The 20,683-nt window shown below is 38.0% G+C and overlaps 1 protein-coding gene across 1 annotated transcript in view; it reads right to left on the bottom strand.

Moving 5' to 3' along the window:
* Positions 1–11,819: 11,819 nt before the first annotated feature.
* Positions 11,820–20,683, bottom strand: part of JADE2 (jade family PHD finger 2) — an 855,152-nt gene continuing 846,288 nt past the window's right edge. Inside the window, exon 12 of the mRNA XM_077473934.1 lies at positions 11,820–19,537. Within this exon, the coding sequence (XP_077330060.1) occupies positions 18,672–19,537 (866 nt within the window). The 3' untranslated portion in view covers positions 11,820–18,671. The remainder of the gene's footprint in view (positions 19,538–20,683) is intronic.

Raw genomic sequence — 20,683 nt, 5'->3', positions numbered from 1 at the left:
TTTACAGGATTGGAGATAAATTGGGAGAAATCCAAGCTTTTCCAATACACCCCATTAGTGATTTGATAATATCAGAAATGCCTCAGTTGGCAGTAGTAGACACATTTAAATACCTTGTGATATTTATGATGAAAGACCCTAACCAATTTATAAGTAAAAATCTTATACCACTTCTGTCTAAATTCAAACAAAACATTGGTATATGTAAACAGTTTCCGCTATCAGTGGCAGGAAGATGCAGTTTAATAAAAATGATCTGGATGCCACAATTGATGTTCTGCACAACTCCCCATTGTGAATATGCAAAAATTGGTTCAATAAAATCGAGAGCCTTTTCAGGGAGCTAACATGGAAAGGGGGACAAGCCAGGATTTGACTGCGTACACTCCAGCTCCCGGGGGATGGTGGTTTTGCGCTGCCTCACCCCCAGCGCTATTATTTATCATCACAATTACAGCAGTTATTGGGATGTGGCAACCACAATGGAGGTACCCCCAATGGAAGTATATTATTAATAGGCGCTTTACACAATACAATAATTAAAGCACTAGAGGCAGATTAATTTTGCTATAAGTACCCAACAATTAAAATGATAATTAAAACATGGAAAATAGTTAAAAAACAGATGAGATATAATGGGTTTATTGAATATACCCCCATTTAGAACAACAGCAACCTGCGGGAAATTCTTCAGATAGGAAAAGCCAGAGAGTGGGAAAAACAAGGTATTAAAAAGTTGAGACAACTTTATGTGGGTAATGCTCTTAAAAAATTCTTGGAGCTGAAAAATGAATTTAATATACCACAGAGTACATTTTACACTTATTTACAGTTGGGACATACCCTTGAAGCCCAATTTAGAAGTCATCCCTTAGAATGGAAAGAAACACCTCTGTTTCAATGTATACTTCGGGTAGGCCCCACTAAGGGCCTAATTTCCAAAATATATGGGCAAATAAGCAAGGAAGTCAAGGGGGGGAGGGATTACACTCTGTAATAACACAGGAGCAGTGGAGGAGAATTTTAGAGATGGAGAGACCGATGGTATTGGTCTCTCCCCCACAGAAGATATTGCATCTAATGTTGTCAAATAGGGCCTACTATACCCCCAAGCGGCTATTTAAGTTTGTTAGAAGATCAGATGATGGATGCCCCCGATGTCGAGGGACTGGGGATCTCATACATGGATGCCCCAAGTTGTTCCGATACTGGGAGGGGGTGATCAATACCTTGAAAGATAAATTTGGAATCACGTTGGAGAAGGACGCTATAGTATGTATACTGGGGTATAGGCAGGAATGGGGGGGGGGGGAGGAAAAGCACTACAGTAGCTATTCCAAGGTGCATGTTCCAAGCTAGGAAAATGATCACATTAAGATGGCAATCAAAGGCACCCGCCACAGTAAGGGACTGGATTGATACAGTAAATGAAAGCCTTTTAAAGAAAGAGCAGTGTACATAAAGAGAGGTAACCTCAAGGAATTTGACAGGATGTGGAGACTGGCTGGAAAAAAGGGCCGTATAGAGTGTAAAGAGTATAATAGACCTGGAAAAAACAGAATAGCTAATCCACTAGGGAAAGGAAAGATTAAATGGGAGTAAAAAGGCTAGTTAATCCCAATAAGGTAAATTAGGTAAATAAGGTAAATTAGAGGTAACAAAAGATTAGTCTGATAAACTTGACACAAGAATTTAAACAAGAGCATATTTGTAGGGGAGGGGGAGGGTTGGTAAAAAATATTATTGGAAATGGGTGTAGAAGGGGGGCTGGGGGGGTTCCTACCCCCGTGGCTTCCTGATTTATTTCTCTTCTTTTTTTTTTCCCTTACTCTGTTCTTGTATATATGGCCCCATCCATGCTTACTTATTAATCTTATTTTTTTAGATAAAATAATGCTCACTTGATTTTTATTAACTGTATTGTTAAAGTATTTAAAAAATTGAATAAAGAATAAAGTTTAAAAAAAAAAAATGTGAGGGAGGTGGTTATGTCTGTTTTACCCGGGAAACAGGGCTGTAGCAAGATGCATTACACCAAAAGGCTGAAAGGGTGCTTATTAGCGCAGGAGACATCGATTATGTGTAGCATATAGAGAAATCTCCACATCAGTATATAAACATTAAAAAAGGGAGACAGACCATATTGGCCCCATAAAGAATGAGGAAGGAAATCTGGTTACAAAGGATGGGGAGATGGCAAAGGTATTGATCTATTAACCTTCTATGAGGAGGTGAGCCATCTAGATAAAGGAAGGCCCGTAGACGTGGTGTATCTGGATTTTGCAAAAGCATTTGACACAGTTCCTCATAAAGGTTTACTGTACAAAGTAAGGTCTGTTGGCATGGACCATAGGGTGAGTACATGGATTGAAAACTGGCTACAAGGGCGAGTTCAGAGGGTGGTGATAAAAGTGGGGTCCCTCAAGGTTCTGTGCTGGGACCAATCCTATTTAATTTGTCCCTAAATGACCTGGAGGATGGGGTAAACAGTTAAATCTCTGTATTTGCAGATGATACTAAGCTAAGCAGGGCAGTAACTTCTCTACAGGATGTTGAAACCTTGCCAGAAAAGATCTGTACAAATTAATGGGGTGGGCAATTACATGGTAAAAGAGGTTTAATGTGGAAAAAAATGAAAATAATGCATTTGGCTGGCAAAAATATGAATGCAATCTATTCTGGGGGAATCAAGGATGGAAAAGAACCTGGGAGTCCTAGTAGATGATAGGTTCAACAATGGCAAGCAATGCCAGACTGCTGCTAACAAAGCAAACATAATATTGGCATGCATTAAAAAGAGGATTAACTCAAGAGATAAAAGTAATAATTCTCCTACTCTACAAGACTCTGGTCTGGCCTCACCTGGAGTATGCTGTGTAGTTCTGGGCACCAGTTCTCAGGAAGGATGTACTGGCAATGGAGCGAGTACAGAGAAGGGCAACAAAGCTAATACGGGGACTGGGTGATATTAGTTACGAAGAAAGGTTGTGAGCACTGAATTTATTCTCTCTGGAGAAGAGACGCTTGAGAGGGGATATGATTTTGATTTACAAATACCACACTGGTGACCCCACAATAGGGATAACACTTTTCCATGGAAGGGAGTTTAATAAGACACATGGCCACTCATTAAAATAAGGAGAAAGGAGGTTTAACCTTAAACTGCAGAGGGTTTTTTACTGTAAGAGCGGCAAGAATGTGGAATTCCCTTTCAATGGCAGTGGTTTCAGCGGGGGGCATCAATAGTTTCAAAAAAACTATTAAATAAGCACCTGAATGACCACAACATACAGGGATTTACAATGTAATACTGACATATAATCACACACATAGGTTGGACTTGATGGACTTGTGTCTTTTTTCAACCTCACCTACTATATAACTATCTAACTTCCCTGGCTATGTCTAGAAGCGGTAGACCCACTATTACTTTCTGCCATGTTAATACTCAATATATATATTTGATGATGTATGTAAAGATACAATCACCAGTATGTTTTGTATTATGATAAGATTTTGTTATAGCTCTCAGCAAGTACCTTCAAATAAAATATTGAAATTTTGTGGTGTTACACGTGAAAAATAATGTAATGAATTATAATAGAGGGGCTATGTGAATTATAAATTATTCCTAAAAGGGGTGGAGCCTGCATTTTAAATAGAATTTAGATACAGTGCCACCAGCCATTACGAAAAATATAAAATAACTAAATAAATTATATAAATTCAATTCAGACACTTGAGGAAATATACCACCACAATACAACTTACTTGAATTCTTTCAGCTAAGGTAATTTCTTACCAAATATACAAATATCTCCAACTTTGCTTAATGAAGATAATTTATTTATATACAAGAATATATATATATATATATATATATATATATATATATAAACAATATGCATTCTTTAATGTTGTAACCCATTTTTGTACAATAATTTTATACTATATAACATGTGATGTTAATATATGCGGTTTAAACTTTTTAAACTAAAGGAAAAAAAAAAGATATTTTCATCTTATCGTTTGATTAAAAGTTTCCTTCAAAGTCCTAGTAAGAGTAATTGTGGTTTCCAAAATAATTTTTGGTTAAATCCATTAAATTTGGATGCACAGGATTCCAGTCAATATCGTCCAACCAGCTCATTCCATTTCTTTTTGTGAGTTGGACTAACAAGGATTATTCAGAGTGCACAAGTAGTTTCCTGAGATAACCAATTAACACGCTAAAACGAACATACCCACTCTTGCAAAATAACTTCCAAAAAAACAAATCTATGAAACTAATTGCAAAAATGAATCAATTAAACATAATGCATATGAGGAAACAGATAATCTGTAAAGAAACCAATTTCATTTTGCATGTCTCTGCTCTCCTGCATGGAGAGCAGTCTTTTCAGTAGGGCACCTCTGTCTCCAGACAGGATCACACACCTGTCTTCAAATGGGCACACACCTCCCTTATGGCTACAGCCCCGAGTTGTTCCCAAGCCTTCATTTTAAGGGATCTGTGCAGCTGAGCACACACTCTGTTGGTCTTTAAAGCCTGAGTTGTAAATTTCTCAAATCACTATAAAATCTACAAACTATGGAGCCCAATCTGGGAATACCAAAATCCAGACAAATCTATGAAAACCATTTTCTTCGCTCATAATAATACCTTATGTTGTATTTCCAACCATTTACACAGTGGTAGGGTCTTGCACTGTCACAGAGTCTATAGAGTTACATTTGTTTGAGGCCCACTACATGGTTGTCAAACCTCAAGGGCAAACCTTCTACAGTGCCTTGCAAAAGTATTCACCCCCCTTCACTTTTTTACCTATTTTGTTACATTACAGCCTTTAGTTCAATGTTTTTTAAATCTGAATTATATGTAATGGACAAGAACACAATTAGCTAAGTTGGTGAAGTAAAATTAGAAAAATATATACATAAAACTATTTTCTGAAATAAAAAACTGATAATTGGCATGTGCGTATGTATTTATCCCTTTGTTATGAAGCCCATAACAAGCTCTGGTGAAACCAATTACCTTCAGAAGTCACATAATTAGTGAAATGATGTCCACCTGTGTGCAATCTAAGCGTCCCATGATCTGTCATTACATATACACACCAGAGGCTGCAACACCTAAACAAGCACCAACAAAAGAAGTCCATCCCCCACAGTAAAACATGGTGGTGGCAGCATCATGCTGTGGGGATGTTTTTCAGAAGTCGGGACTGGGAAACTGGTCAGGGTTGAGGGAAAGATGGATGGTGCTAAATACAGGGATATTTTTGAGCAAAACCTGTACCACTCAGTGTGATTTGAAGCTAGGACAGAGGATCACCTTACAGCAGGACAATTACCCCAAACACGCTGCTAAAGCAGCACTTGAGTGGTTTAAGGGCAACCATGTAAATGTGTTGGAAAGGCCTAGTCAAAACTCAGACCTCAATGCAATAGAAAATCTGTGGTCAGACTTGAAGATTGCTATTTACAAGCGCAAACCATCCAACTTGAATGAGCTGGAGCAGTTTTGCAAGGAGAAATGGGCAAAAATCCCAGTGGTAAGATGTGGCAAACTCATAGAGACTTATCCAAAGCGACTTGGAGCTGTGATAGCCACAAAAGGTGGCTCTACAAAGTATTGACTTTCGGGGGTGAATAGTTATGCACATTTACTTTTTCTGTTATTTTGTCCTAAAAAAAAATCTTCAAAGTTGTGGGCATGTTCTGTAAATTAAATGATGCAAATCCTCAAACAATCCATGTTAATTCCAGGTTGTGAGGCAACAAAACACGAAAAATGCCAAGGGGGGTGAATTACTGCCACTTGATGGGGCAAGAATGGTGTTTTTTATCACAGTATGATTGACACATTGTGAATGATTCAGTTTTTATTATTGGCTATTCCATTTATGTGTTTTTGATATAATACATTTTGACTTTTTGTACTTGCACAATGGGCTGCGTATTTCCTTTCCTCTTTTCCTTATCCCCTTTATGTCATTGAAGTTTGTTGAGCCCAAACAGGGTTTTTATAATGAGTTTTTAAAACCTTCTATATGTCCTACTAGGTATGATGGCTTAAAGGAATTTTTTTATTTTTTTAACGTTGCGTCATTGCAAGAAATATACAGCTAAAGTTTAGAAAAAATATATATTTTGGGGGCTAATTTTCTTTTGATTTAAAACAAAAAAACAAAATTAATCAATATCCAATACCATTTGTCACCAAATAAAGGCTCAATTTATCATGGGAAAAAAAACCCCCCAAGGAATATTTTACCTGGATACACTAAATAGTTGCAACGATGTGTACAGTTTTACGAACACATGACAAAGTTGCAAAACTGTGTTCAGGCATTGAGGCATGTTTTAACTTAAACTGGCATTAAGGAGTTAACAAAATCCATATTTACATGGACTAGTCTACGCAATAGGGATACATTAGTTATACCAAATGTTAGCTCTGCATTGCTGTACATGGCTTCAGTTCAGTGTTGGGACGTGTCATGGTCCTTGGAATACTGAAGTATTTTTCCTTGATTCTATTACACAGTGGTGCCCTGCCCTTTCTTATGTTTAGATCACCCTGTGTTTGTTTCGTTGTTCACCGTTTGTCTTAAGGCTAACCCCCTCCAGACGGCTCCGTGGTCTGGAAGTAAGGCATTGTTCTGTGTTTGACTGTTTGTTTATGTACTTTAATTATGTCCTGGCACTTCTCTGTGTCATTACACATATCAGCCCTCCCATTCAAGCTATCTGACCAATCCCTGCTGACCATGTTTCAATTCCTCATTTGCATGGCCAAGGGGACCTAATGAGGACTAGAGTGTACTTTACAATTGACCAATTGGAAAGTGGTTGTTCAAACTGCTGTGTATAAAAGTGTGTTGTGTGCACCCAATAAAGGGGAGATTCCCCTTTGAACTTACAGCCTGCCTGGTGTTTGTTCTGAGCTATCACAACTGGATTCGAATGGCACATAGTTGTAGTTCGAATCCCGGGGGCATCAGCTGACTGAAATATCAGATGTTGCGATCTGCATTCTGATCCAATAGCAGTAGAGGAGTGTCGGGAGAGTGGAACAGAGTGAGCAAGTTATGTAGTGGTGTAGAGTCCCTACAGGATGTCTCCAATTTACAAGTAGACCTCAATGTACTGATTGGGCAACTATGTGACAAATGAGGTTTATTGTTGACAAATGTAAAGTTATGCAGACTTGTGTACACACGATTGGAAAGTCCGACAACAAACATTTGTTGGCGGAAAATTTGAGATCCTGCTACTAGCAGTAATTGTTTCCATTATGATATATCAGCACCTTGAAAGTCCCTAAGGGCTAGATCCCTTGCCCCTGTTGTGTTTTTCCATATATACTGGGATGTGGTGCTAAGATTCATCCAGGTTATACCACCTTTGTACACATATTGGAAGTCAGATAAATATGTTAGTGCCAATCTGAATAGTGGGATATATTTTGTTTGTAGATTATGCATGCAAATCTGTGCAGGACTTGCTACATAATCCTATTGCAAGTGACTCCAGTCATACTATAAAAGACACATTTCTAAGACTTTTCGGTCTAATTCTACAACAGTTTGGCAAGCCAGCCTGGAGGGTTTATCCTATTCTCTGCTAAAGATTTCTCACGGTAACACAGCAACAAAATTCCTCATCCAATTTGTTCTCTGTTCTCTCTGACATAATCATTTCTTGATAGGTAAGAGCAGTGCAATTGAGATGACTGTTACCAAAACTGCTTCACCTCTTTTGCACACATTCCACTCCACTTCCTAGACATAGCATTGACTCCTTCCAGAATTACATCGTGGATTTCGTATGGAACCATAAGTGACCAAGGTCTTCCAAACTTGGCTTGATACTTCAGGGCAGTATAAATCACTCTGCTGACAGTTTTCACACCTTCTTTCAATCATATTTATGGGTAGAACTGGAACCTTACCAGTGCTCCCCAACCATTATTCAAGCCTTGTCCAGGCTCCCATCCCATATGTTACTAAGTCCTTTTCTTTCCCAGACTGGTAAGCTCAGGGATAACATGAAATATTCTAGCAAATTATTTTTTCTGCATTTACTATTGCTTCCTTTGCTGCAGAACCCTTGTTTTCCCTGGAATGTTTTACTGGTGGACCTGCCATAACTGCATTGTTGGATATTTTTTTTAAGATAATGGGACTATCCTCAGTTGGCTGGACATTAAGATAAATTCAAAGCACCCAAAGTGGAATTTTCAGATACCTAAAATGTAAGCAATGGTTCTAATTTCTAATAAGTTACAACACTCTTTTGGATGTCCAGCTGTCCATCCTTCAAATTACATTTGCTTTCATACCCCTATATCCTCTAAACTAATTTATATTACTAGCTTCTAATTCCTTATCTAATCCCTGAGGTCATGGTTTTTCCCATGTGGAAAAGGGATTTGAATATCTCCAAGCCTAAAGAGGAATGGTTACAAATTTGGCCCACAGTGACTACTATTTCAATCAATATTACCTTCTTGGAATCTGCCTTTAAAGTTCTTACCTGTTGGTTCATGTAACATCTTCATGCTGTGCAATCATTTGAAAATGCTTCTGTGGCTGTACCGGTGGGGATGTTATGCATATACTGTATGGTGGATCTGTCAATTGATTGGTAGATGTTGGCCAAAAGGGCTGTTACACAGCTTGTTTTGTATCCATGTCACCAGAGACCTTTGGTTTGTGGCTTTCAGCATAAACTGATCACTTGTATTTTGTTGGCAGCTAAGCAAACCATAGCACATGCTTAGGAAAACATGTTTACTACTTGCAGAGGTGAGGCAGAGCTGACACCTTTTTTATTAAAGACAAATGGGTATACTCCTTGGATTCAATGCTCACCCTTTGATTTTGGTGAACAGCTTAAGGGCTCTTTTACACTTGTGGTTGTGGGTGATAAAAACACACAGGGTCCTGAACACTGCATCGCTGTCTTCTCACAATTACCAGTTTCCTGAGGCTGCACTACTGTACTGTGTGTAAATCCTGGCTTTACTGTATCTGTTATGCTGTGGCACCCTGTGAGCTGGTGACTGTGCCCCCCTACCAGGCTTGAGTATTCTGTTTTTATATGTAAGTGGATGATTTCTTTATTCTTAATACAGTGTACAAAATTGCTGACATTGCTATGCCTTTTTGCTTGTTTCCATTTTAAGGACTGGTAGATATCACATTGCCTGTCATTCTTAGATGTTTACACCTTATGCCGCATACACACTATTGGACTTTTCGGCAGACTTGGTCCGGCGGAACCGGAATCCGTCGGACAATTCGATCGTGTGTGGGCTCCAGTGGACTTTTTTTCCCCAAAAGTCAGATGGACCTAGGAATAAAACATGTTTCAAATCTAGCTGATGGACTCAAGTCTGAACGACTAAAAATTGGGAAAACCGTTTGTCTGTGTGCTAGTCCGACAGACCAAATACAACGCAAGAGCAGCTATTGGCTACTGTTTATTGAACTCCCTTGTTTAGTCCTGTTTACGTCATCACGTTCAAAATGAACAGACTTTCGAACGGACTTCGTCTGGCCATGTGTGGCCAAGTCCTTTCGATAAGAAAGGCCATCAGACCCCTGCCAAAAGTCCGTTGGGAAGACCATCGGACCTAGTCCGTCAAAAAGTCTGGTCGTGTGTACGTGGCATTAGAGTCAGACTAGGGGGCAGGATCAAATGAGCCGAGCTGCCACAGGTGGCACAAAGCTATAGATTTCCCCTGTCTGGACTGTCAACAGAAACCACACTAGCATACACATAAAACATTGCTTTATTAACGTTTTTTGCAATCACATTGAAAGAATGCAAAGGATTTTTTTTTTGTCATGAGCAGTGGGTTGTGGTCCCATGTGTCTTAAAGCAAATGCTGAACTCTAAAGAAGAGTAAAACAATGGCAGACAAAACTAGTCCAAGCAACACAAATTGCATGCATATACAGTAACACTGAACAATTCCCATATATAATATTGCTGTAAGGAACGCCTAACATGGAAAATGTACAAAAAGGAGAAATAGGTCTTTGCATTAATGAAAAATACAATTTTCTTTCCGTCTACAAAGGAATTTCTAATACAAGAAAATAAATATTGCAACATAAGCCAAAAATAATTTATAATTGCTCTTTTCAATATATTTTCAATATTTCTCTTTATATTAACAAATGGCACATCAATTTTATTTTTTTCTTAAAAAACAAAGACAGGAGTGTTCCCCCTGTGACATTCATATAGTTTTCTGCATCTGATGTGGTTTCATACTGTTTCATTTGCTGAATGGAGAGACAAAGAATAATCTACTTTAAAGAACAACCAGCAATACTGTGTAGTTGCAGAAGCAAGTTATCTTGTAAAGATGGTTCCCTTTACTTTACTTATAAAAGTCTGTAAAACTTTCCCACAAAATATTCAACACCTTATTTTCTTTTGGTCTAGTTACAGTACATGTATATTGTATAGTTACGTATTTCATTATTATGTTCAAAACTAAAGCACTGAAATTGTAAAATTATTTATTATCTTTTTATTTTGTTTTAAACTGGTCAATATGAAATATTTTCTATGAGCAAGTGTTTTTTTTTTGGGCTAAACCTTAGCTACTTTGCCAATCAAAAACAGTTCTTTATAGTGTGGATCTGACACTAGTGCCATGGGGCATGCTGTATTTAATATATATATATATATATATATATATATATATATATATATATATATATATATATATATATATTGTAAATAAAAAGATGTAGGGGGTCATGTAGATGCACAAATGCTGCATGCTTTCGCTGATCGCACCGGTCAGCTTATGTTTGAGGTTTAAGATTCTTTTCAGTTTCTTCTGAGCTGCTTTTGATCTGCTTTTCTATTCTCCTTGATTTTTATAGGAAGAAAAACAGTTCTCCTTTAGATGCCCAAGTACACTAACCCCAACATCAGTTGAAAAACATATACATTTATGTTAGGGTTGGTGCAGCTGGGTTATTTGTTTGAATCAGAACTGCATTTATTTCCATACAAATGAAAGCAATCAGGTTAGCCTGGATAAAAAAAAATAATCAAAAAACATTCTTTAGTATCAAGGGGTTACAAACCCCTCACTAAGTGGTACAAGATCTCAGTGGTCCATGGTCCCATGTTCTCACAGGTCTCTAATAAATGTTGTGCTGCCTGGAATCCGAATGCACCTGGCTGCATATGTTTTGGGAATGCCCAAAACTCTGCGATTTTTGGGATGTGTTTGAATAAATGATTAAACAATTACGGGCATGTCTCTTGAAAGAAATCAAGTAGCATTTCTACTTCAGAATACTGCCTTACCCAACAAAAAAATATAAACATTCCTTACTGAAACATCTCCTTATCGCAGCTAAAGCCTGCATTCTGGCACTAATAAAATATCTGTTCACCCCTACCAGGTCACGTTTGCTTGCCAGAATTACAGAAATCCACCAAATGGAAAATCTTACTATGGCTATGAAGGTTCAGGAGGAGAAGTATTAGCTCATGTGGAAACCATGTTTTTTTTAAAAAGAGAAAGCACCACTAGCCTCACAACAGTAGGTTAGAGAATGCTCTCCTTTTGCTTGTCTTGACATTTTAGCAATGTGAAGTGGGGCAGGGATGGGGACTTCCTTCCCCTACCCAACTACTCTCACTTTTTTCCCCCTTACCTTTACCACCTTCTTTTTTGCTCTCTCTTTATTCCTCTTGCCCTCACCACCCATTAGGTTTAGATATATGTCTTCAGTACCCTTTGTAAACTAAAGACACATATAAAAGAAGGTTCTGGGAAACAGTAGTCACTTGTAATGATAACTGGGATGCAACCACTGCAAACAAGTTTCATGATTCATATTTATGGTAACATGTACCTATGTCTTGTCAACTTTTATGGCCGTTATGCAATGTCATTATTATGAGTACTTTATAATGATTAGTCCATTCCATATTTTTTTTTTTTTTACTGTTGTTTCTCCAAAATAAACAGGTTTGATAAAAAAAGGCATTTTCTTTCCTTTATAGTGGACCTATTCTGAATGCAGCCTTGACTAGCATTTTCTTAATGCAAAATAACTCATTCTGTTGATCCATTATCTATCAAAGCAAGGGTGTTAACAGAATTTTATGTAAAATTAGGGACTGACCACTTTAAAGAAAATCTGCATGAAAAATGCAAATTAAGCTCACCCTTGCCCCTATTTCACATCCTTGTCAATCTCTCCTTCTGGTTGTAGACATGTCTGGTCGTCATGGCAAGGGTGGTTGGTGACTACATTGGCGCCACACACTACTTCCATTCACAGGAGTTACCACGTTTTTATTTTTATTTTATGCTTTGGTTTTTCCAATGCCTGTGTGTGGATACGTGCACCTAGTTTAACATCATGGACCATACTGATAGATCTTATCTTATACAGACTTGTTGAGAAATCACTTCCTAGATGATATTTCCAAATTAATTTGATGTGTTTCTATGATATATATTATCATCTTTTTATAGATGGACTATAGGTGCATAAAATTTAAGCCAGTTATCTTGTATCCCAGTCTTGAACAAGCGGTGGATACATGAAATGTGCCACCTTTATAGGGCTTATGGTAAAATAGTCCATACACATTGTGATATGCATTTTAATGATCACTTTTGTATTTGGGCCCATTAGTTATGGGCAATTTTATTATTTGTTGTACAATAAAATATATGTTTTATTGTAAGTACAGTAGTACCATGGATTAGGAGCATAATCCATTCCAGAAGCATGCTTGTAATCCAAACCACTTGTATATCAAAGTGAGTTTCCCCATAGGAATCAATGGAAACCCAGATAATTTGTTCCATAGTGACTACAGGTGTATGCAGTACTGCATGTAGTCAGAGGTGCAGGGGTGCCAGTGTATGGAGTACCACATGTGGCCAGAGGTGCGGAGGTGCCGGACACGCTTGCAGACACTCAGGAATGGAGTGTCTCCGGGAGTCACCGGCACCCCTGTACCTCTGCCTAAATGCAGTACTGCACTCCCCAGCAGCTTGAATCCTGCTCGTCTTATGATACAATGTTCACAAATTGAGTCAGGATTTAAAAAAAGAAATAATAATTAGCTTGTATTATGAAACACTCGTAAACATCATTACTCACAATCTGAGGTTTCATTGTATTTGGATTTGGATTTTCCCTGCAGCACACTTAAAGTCCTATATTGTATGCTTGTTCATTCTTACAGGATGATGTTTCTGGGAAATAGGATGTAATCACTTAAAATATGAGATTCTACTAATTATGGAGTATATGGTACCCTTTTTAAACATTTATGTATAACAAAGTGGAACTAAAGGCAAAACTCCTGTCAGGTTTTTATTACTGTCTGTGCCCTCCTTAGTGAGAGTCACCCTCTTTATTTGTCCCATTTACTACTATTATCAAAAGTGAAAGTAAAGGAAAATCCCAAATTTTGGGTTGTCCCCAGAATAGGAATAGTAGGGATATCTTGGAATGGAGGAACTAGTTCCGGTGAACCAGGTCATTTTGTCTCACTTCCTGTCTGGCTATGGAACAGGAAGCCAGGGGAAATCTCCCCAATTGGACACAGATGGAAAAAATAAACCTTACAGGGGTTAGAACCCTTGTTTACACTATCCAAAACTTAAAAATAAATTGCCATTAGTTCTACTTTGATTTAAAAGATTGTTTTAAAGAATTGCTGGATACATTCCTAAATATATATCCTAATAATACATATTTATAATGATCTGTTGATGCAGGAAGATAAGTGAATTATAATATTTGTGTAGGTGGCTGCATTCTTTCACATAGAAAGTATTTTATAGCACTGCTTCCCTCCAAATTGCTGCGCCATGTTAGAAACTCATACAAATAGCAGCTGGCAACTTAGGCCACGTACACACGGGCGGATTGTCTGCCCAACTTAGTCCGCTGAACCGTGTTTCAGCGGACAATCCGCTCGTGTGTGGGCTTCAGCGGACTTTTTCAGCGGACAGTCTGACGGACTAAGTCTTTCGTAATTTCCGTAATTTTGTCCGTCCAAACTTGGTTTCAGCGGACAGTCCGCTCGTGTGTAGGCAAGTTGGACGGACTAAGTATGGCGCATGCTCAGAAAGGATTTACACGCCGAAGGTTGCATTGCAGTGTATTGGACGTCGAATTTCTAGTCCCGTCGTACGTGCCGTACACGTCATCGCGCAAGCTTTCGGCGGACTGTCTGCTCATCGTGTGTGGTCAAGTTCGTTCATTCAAAAGTTGAACGGACTGTCTGTCGGATTGTCTGACGAACTTAGTTGGGCAGACAATCCGCCCGTGTGTACACGGCCTTACAGTAAATACTGTAAATGTGATACTTTTCATTTGCTAACTGAATACATTTTATCAGAAAGCATTCAAGAAAACATGTTCTTTTTGTCTAGCCACATGGTTGTACAATTTCAGCTTTGGTTAGATACCGATGTGTTGAAAAGCCTATGAACGATTGAACCACCATGCATCCACCCAGAACGGAAATATCAACTTTCAGTGGACTTTAATCTCCAGAATGGGTTATTGTAATTTTTCCTAACTTTGTAAGCAGTGCCATAACAAGTTTTCCCTTCTTCCCTATTCTTTTCTTTTTTTTACTTTGTCTAAAAATTACAGTCAATCAGAAAATAAGTGTCTTGTCAATATTTGTTGGGTTTAAAGTTATTATATACATAGAGAAGAAAAAACTTTGTAATACATTAATGTTTAACAGGTGGGCACAAAAAAAGCTGGTTGTTCTTTAAAGAAAATTCTCAGTTTGTATTCTGTACTGATCAGGCAAATAACACTAAAAGCAGGTTGTGAAGCAATGGTTTGTGGGTAACTTTGTATCCATAGTTAACTGAAGCACACAGAAGCAATAACAGTAAATGCAGCATATTACTTATTGGTATTAAACCAATATTAGTAATCATATCTAAATTCTAACAAGCATGTAAAGTGGAACTAGTCCTAACCGGTATTTAACATTTTTAACACAAAAATCCTTCATTGGCCCCACTATAGTAAAAGTAGGAGCTCTGTAATCCAAACTGATTGGATTCTGCTAATTACGAACAGCCACCTGAACTGTCTGGTTTCACTTGCCCAACAGAAACATAGCCAAATACGAAACGTGTTGTAACCTTGCAAGATTATTTCATATCATGCACAACACTTAATTTATCAAAGTGTTTGAAGGATTCTTTATTTCAATCTCAAATTGAAAATGGAAGAAAAAGAGACTTATTCTTTGTTATGAGCATGACATTATTTTCTTCAGTCACTTTACTTAATAACAAAGGGCACATTTATAGCATAATCCTTGATTTGTTTCTATATTTGTGTAGTTGTATGAAAAACTACTGGAGTGAAACATTATAGAAAGGTAGAACAGTGACCCTTTAAGCTGCTGGTATGGCTGTTCCTGAAAGGCGTTTTGATAAGTTAATCATAACTGATGACGTAAAGTGAGCTGTAAATGAAAACAGTAGGTGGCGCAGTCACCGCAAACTTTAAGCTGTGTATGCCGACTTTTTTTTTTTTTTTTTTTTTTTTTTTTTACTGTTGGATGTTGTGAGCTCATATGATCTAAGTTTCAAACAACTGCAGTTTTGTTTGTTTTTTACCCCCAATAGTTTGCTTAAGGTACATATCTGAACTGTCTGATTGACTTTTAGTCATGTACAAGCATTCTTTGGCATCTGCTGAATGATTTTTGTCTGACTTACAGTATTCTTGGAGTATATTTTGCTTTGCTGGAAAAGCTACAGGTTTGTAGGCCGCAGAAATGCCCCATGTTTTTGTTTTTGCTTTTTTATTCATTCAATTATATGACCTGTGGTTTTCCCTGAGCTCACCCTGGGGTTACACAAACTGCAAAATATCAAATACATATTTAAAGAATGCTGTAAGATAAAATGAGATGTTCTGACACATACACAATTTCACTGACAGAAGCACAAAGCATTTTTTTAAGGCTTAAAGGGACTCATATCACTGTGTGTTGGCTAATGTGCTGATCGTTTCAAAAGTCAACAGTGCTTAGTTTCTGTTATGTCCCTGTACAAAGAAAATCGTTTTTTCGTGCCATTATTGGCAACAGTAGGTTTTTGCTGCATCAAAGCATCATGGGCCTTCTGACAACTGAGTTCACCTATACATGTTAGCGAAGGCAAAATGACTCCATCCTCATATGGAAGGATTTTAAACCAGGTCACACACGCTAAATTAAACAACATTATTATTACGCTATAAATGAGTGATCATTTTTACATTTTCATCGAATTTTCAGAACACAAACTGGTTACACAAAAACCTTGACTTGAAATTTACAGATCTCTCAAAAAATTGAAGTGCAAACGAGGTAAAAACCTGAGACATGTACATCTATACAATTTGAAGCCAACATAGGTACAACAAGAAACAATGGTTGAAGCTGGTAGTTGGTACTAGCCCTGTGAAATGAGTTAGGACACTTCACCTGTAATGACACGACCCTGAATGGACATCATTAGAAAGGGTTCTCAAAATTGGAAGCGCTCTATTAGCTCTCAGCTTCATTGTTTGGTACAAAGATGTTGTTGTATGTTAGCAAAAGGGGTCCATTATCTCTTAAATAAATACAGCACACTGATAGTGTTTATTGAGTAATGTGAACAGTGTGGAACATAAAAGTTTAGCTACCCATATATAGGATTATTGGCCAAACGACTTAGTTTTTAAACCTAATTTCATGAAAAACTGGCCACTGTTAAGGGGAGACCACAACTCCCCCACCTGATCAATAGAATATATATGATACGCATAGTACAGTAACTGCATCTGTATATATATATATATATATATATATATATATACACACACACAGCCATCACAACCTTTTCTGTTGCCTGGAACAGATTGGGCCATATACAAATGGCCAAAAGCTTTGAAGATCAGGCCACCTGTGTCTCAGGTCTGGCTCAGTAGTTTAATCACTATGTGTATGGCCAGTCTCCTAGACTGATAGAAGGGCTTAGCTTTACCTGGAGTAGGAACTCCTATGTTCCTTGAAGTAACTAGGAAGCGCTGTTGACAGTCATTATTGTGGAAAAGATCAAGATGCCACAGGTTATGTACAGTGCAATTCAAAGTCAGTATCCACCCTTATTAGGAGAGTTTCTGACAAAAAAATGTGTCATTGGAAATTTTGGAGGAACCTATTCTGTCCCACAGAATTCAGCACATGGATTAGTTACCAGATCTTTGCATAATTTCCTTAGAGTACCAGTGCATTGTCATAAGCAGGTCACCAAACAAGTGATATGCACAAAATGTTTAACTGTCTTTTTTTTTTCCTGTTCTCTTAACATTAGATGCCATACTATCTATGTGTGGTTGTCGTAATGATCATCTTTAAACAAAAGACTGTGGATAATCCACAAAAAGTGCATTTATATACATATTTTCCCATTCGGAACCCCTGCGCTAAATAGATAATCCCAATATTTTTTTGCCATCATCTCTGTTGACAAAACAGGATGCAAGCTTTCTTTAGTGAACCCAAACAGGTTATGCCAGGAAATCTGAAATGTTGTCACTTTAGTTGAGATACATCTTTCATGATGCCAAGCTGGCCATATTTTTAGGTGTGTTGGTACTTGAATAATATAGATCACCAACAATGGAAGTGTTAGAGGCAACCCATTCTCACAATATGGCATTTACAGTTGTAAATATCTTCATAATGCTGTTACAACGGAATGGAACACGCATTAGAACTTAATTGTAACTCAATCACAAGTGCTGATGGAACGGGATATCCCTTATATTGATGAATGGGTGGTTTAAAATGTCTTGTTACAAAAACAATTACCTAAGTTGTCCCCTCTTGGCTCTACCACAGGGGTGAAGCCTAGTTTATCCACCTGAGCAAGTAAATCCTACTAGCTTTTAATGGGCTTAACCATGATTGTTTTCCAATAGATGTTTGCACATTCCATTTACAGACGTAGCAGATGTATTGATAAGAGCCTTGCTTGGCTCATAGTGCCACACACTTCTGCTATGTACACGTCTGCTTTTGGCCAACAAAAAAGTCCCGGACGGAAGAGAATGAGTTGGAGAAGAACAAAGATTAAACCTTTAAACAGCTGGAGTTGCCTTTCCCTACTTATAAGTGCTTTCTTCAAATAAGCAATTATTTTGTGCTTTTTTTATTTTTTTCCTTTTGCTTATTTTACTATGTATTTTTTCTTTTTTAATGAAGGGAGGACATTTCAATTAGTATTTTCATCACTGCCCTTACATAAAATAATGCCCATTTAACGTTATCCCATCATCCTTTAACAGTTTTCTTTGGGGTAACAAGCACAAGTCCTTGATTTATGTGCTTGCATTAAAGGGCATATGCATTGTGATCTACCATGAAACATTTACAGTAGAACAACCTGTGTCTGTGAGGCATAATGTGTAAATTGCAGAGAAAGACAACTGTGCTGAACCTGCATATGTGTTACATATATGTGACTATATGTAAGACATATTACAAATACATGACTCTTCTGGAAAGAGTAGGTGTGTTGGAAATGGCAGTCATCTCTTGATTTAGGCATCATTGAGCTGTCCAGTTTATTTCCAGCTAGAAAATTAAGATGCCAAAATGCTCGTTCGAACAATATCATCACTTGATGGGTCAAACTGGCTAAGTTGCATCCTTGCTTTACTTGACTCCTCATCTGAGTCGGTCATTTCAGCATCTGAATAGTAGCCATCAGTTTCATTGTCTAAATGGGGGTTTTCTTTGGGCATTCCCTTGACTCGAAGTCCATTTGCCCTTTCTGGATCTACACACTTTGTATCCAGATTTGTTTTTCCTCCCTTTGGTAACTTAAACCTTGCAACAGTTTTTGCACAACCCAACGACTCAGGCACTTTGACAAGAGAATCAGACTGGGGTTGTGTGTATTTCACTGTCATTTCACTGTTATTTGCTTGACTCTGATCTGAGAAGCTATGTACACCATCAGACTTCAACACAGAGCCCTTTCTCAATGTCTTTTTCTCAACAGGGCCTTTGTGGTCCACTTGTACCTTGGCAGCTCCTTTGCCAGTTTTGTTTGATTTGGAGTTGTAGCCAGGAGGTATTTCAGTCTCATCTGATAAATAATTTGCATTATTCCATTGGGCTGAGTCATCCTGCGGATTCCTATGAACAGTTTCAGGACTGTTTCTTGGTAGTTTTTTCCTACCATTCATTCTTGTTTTGCTTTTAACCTTCTTTACAGTCTCCATCTGTTTGAAAGGAGATTTGAGTGAGTTATCCATCATGATGCTTAACAATGTCTCTTCATCCTGTAACAGTTCTTCTGACAGAAGACCAGAAGTGTCATTCTCTTTGTGACCATTGTTTAAGGCCCACTCGCTCATTGTCATGTTCTCAGTGGTAATCTGAACTGACTGAGCTAGCCAGCTGTTAAAAAATGCGCCATCTATAGGGAGTGTTGATGATAAACCTAGAAAGACACATAAACCACACAAATATTTTAAAATATTAAAATACAGTTTCACGCAATGCAAAATTCAGTGTTGAAAAACTGTCATGCAAAATATACTTGGCCATGATCTAGATTCTAAAATGCTAATTGACCGGCAGTTATGCTGCTAGCTTCTATATCTTTTAAATCACTGATCTCAAACACATAAACAGAACAAGAAACTAGTAAAATAGTAAAAACTCATTTTCTGCACACATGTTCCAGGTAAGAGGCTCAAAGTATTCAAGCAGCAAGGTAAGCAAAAACAGCATGGAGGCTAGCATGTTTAGACGCTCAGCAATGGCAGCGTCCATTTTCTGTTATGACAGGTTTCCTTTAACCACTTGCCCACTGGGCCTTCCTAACTAGGCCAATTTTCAGCTCTCTCACATTTTGAATGAAGATTACTCAGTCATGCAACATTGTATCCATATGAAATTTGTCCATTTTTTTTCCCACACAAACATTTTTTGCCTTTTTTGGCATCACTGGGTTTTTTGTGTTTTGCGCTATAAATGTAAAAAAATATATACTGCTATATATCATTGGTAAAAAAAAAAAAAACGTACTGTATATATTATTTGATCTTTGGGAAAGTTTTAGGCTGGGCTCACACCATTGCGAATTGGATGCGGGTTGACAGAATCCTATTCGCAATAGCAGGAGATTTTGACCGGCTCTCTATGGAGCCAATTCACATATCTCTGCTGCAGCTCAGGTTCGAATTTGCACAGGAGCTCTGTGTGTCCTTTGGTCTGTTTCAGGTACAAATTCAGCCAAAAATTTGGGTTCAAAACGGACCTGAAACGGTGAACCAGGATGCACCGGACCCCTGCTGGAAGCCGCATAGAGTCTACAAGCTATGGTGGCAATCATTGAAAATTGATCACACCTGATGTACTGATGGCCTATCTTATTTCTTGATACACGAAGTGCCAGGTCACACTGGGGTGGCTTCAAAATTCCTGACTCTTTAGCCACCCCATACAGCATGACTTCAGCATGGCTTGCAAATGACTTCTGTAAAAGAAGTCAATGCAAGCCGCTCCGAAGTTGCCCCTAAAAGGTACAGTAACCCTTTTCTAAGTCGCTCCGATTAGAACGGTTCCATTACACTGCATGGAG

Source organism: Lithobates pipiens, unplaced genomic scaffold (assembly GCF_037356315.1).
Source record: "Lithobates pipiens isolate NorthernLeopardFrog02 unplaced genomic scaffold, aLitPip1_a1.2 Scaffold_8, whole genome shotgun sequence".
Taxonomy (NCBI): domain Eukaryota; kingdom Metazoa; phylum Chordata; class Amphibia; order Anura; family Ranidae; genus Lithobates; species Lithobates pipiens.
This window is presented reverse-complemented; position numbering and strand designations above follow the sequence as displayed.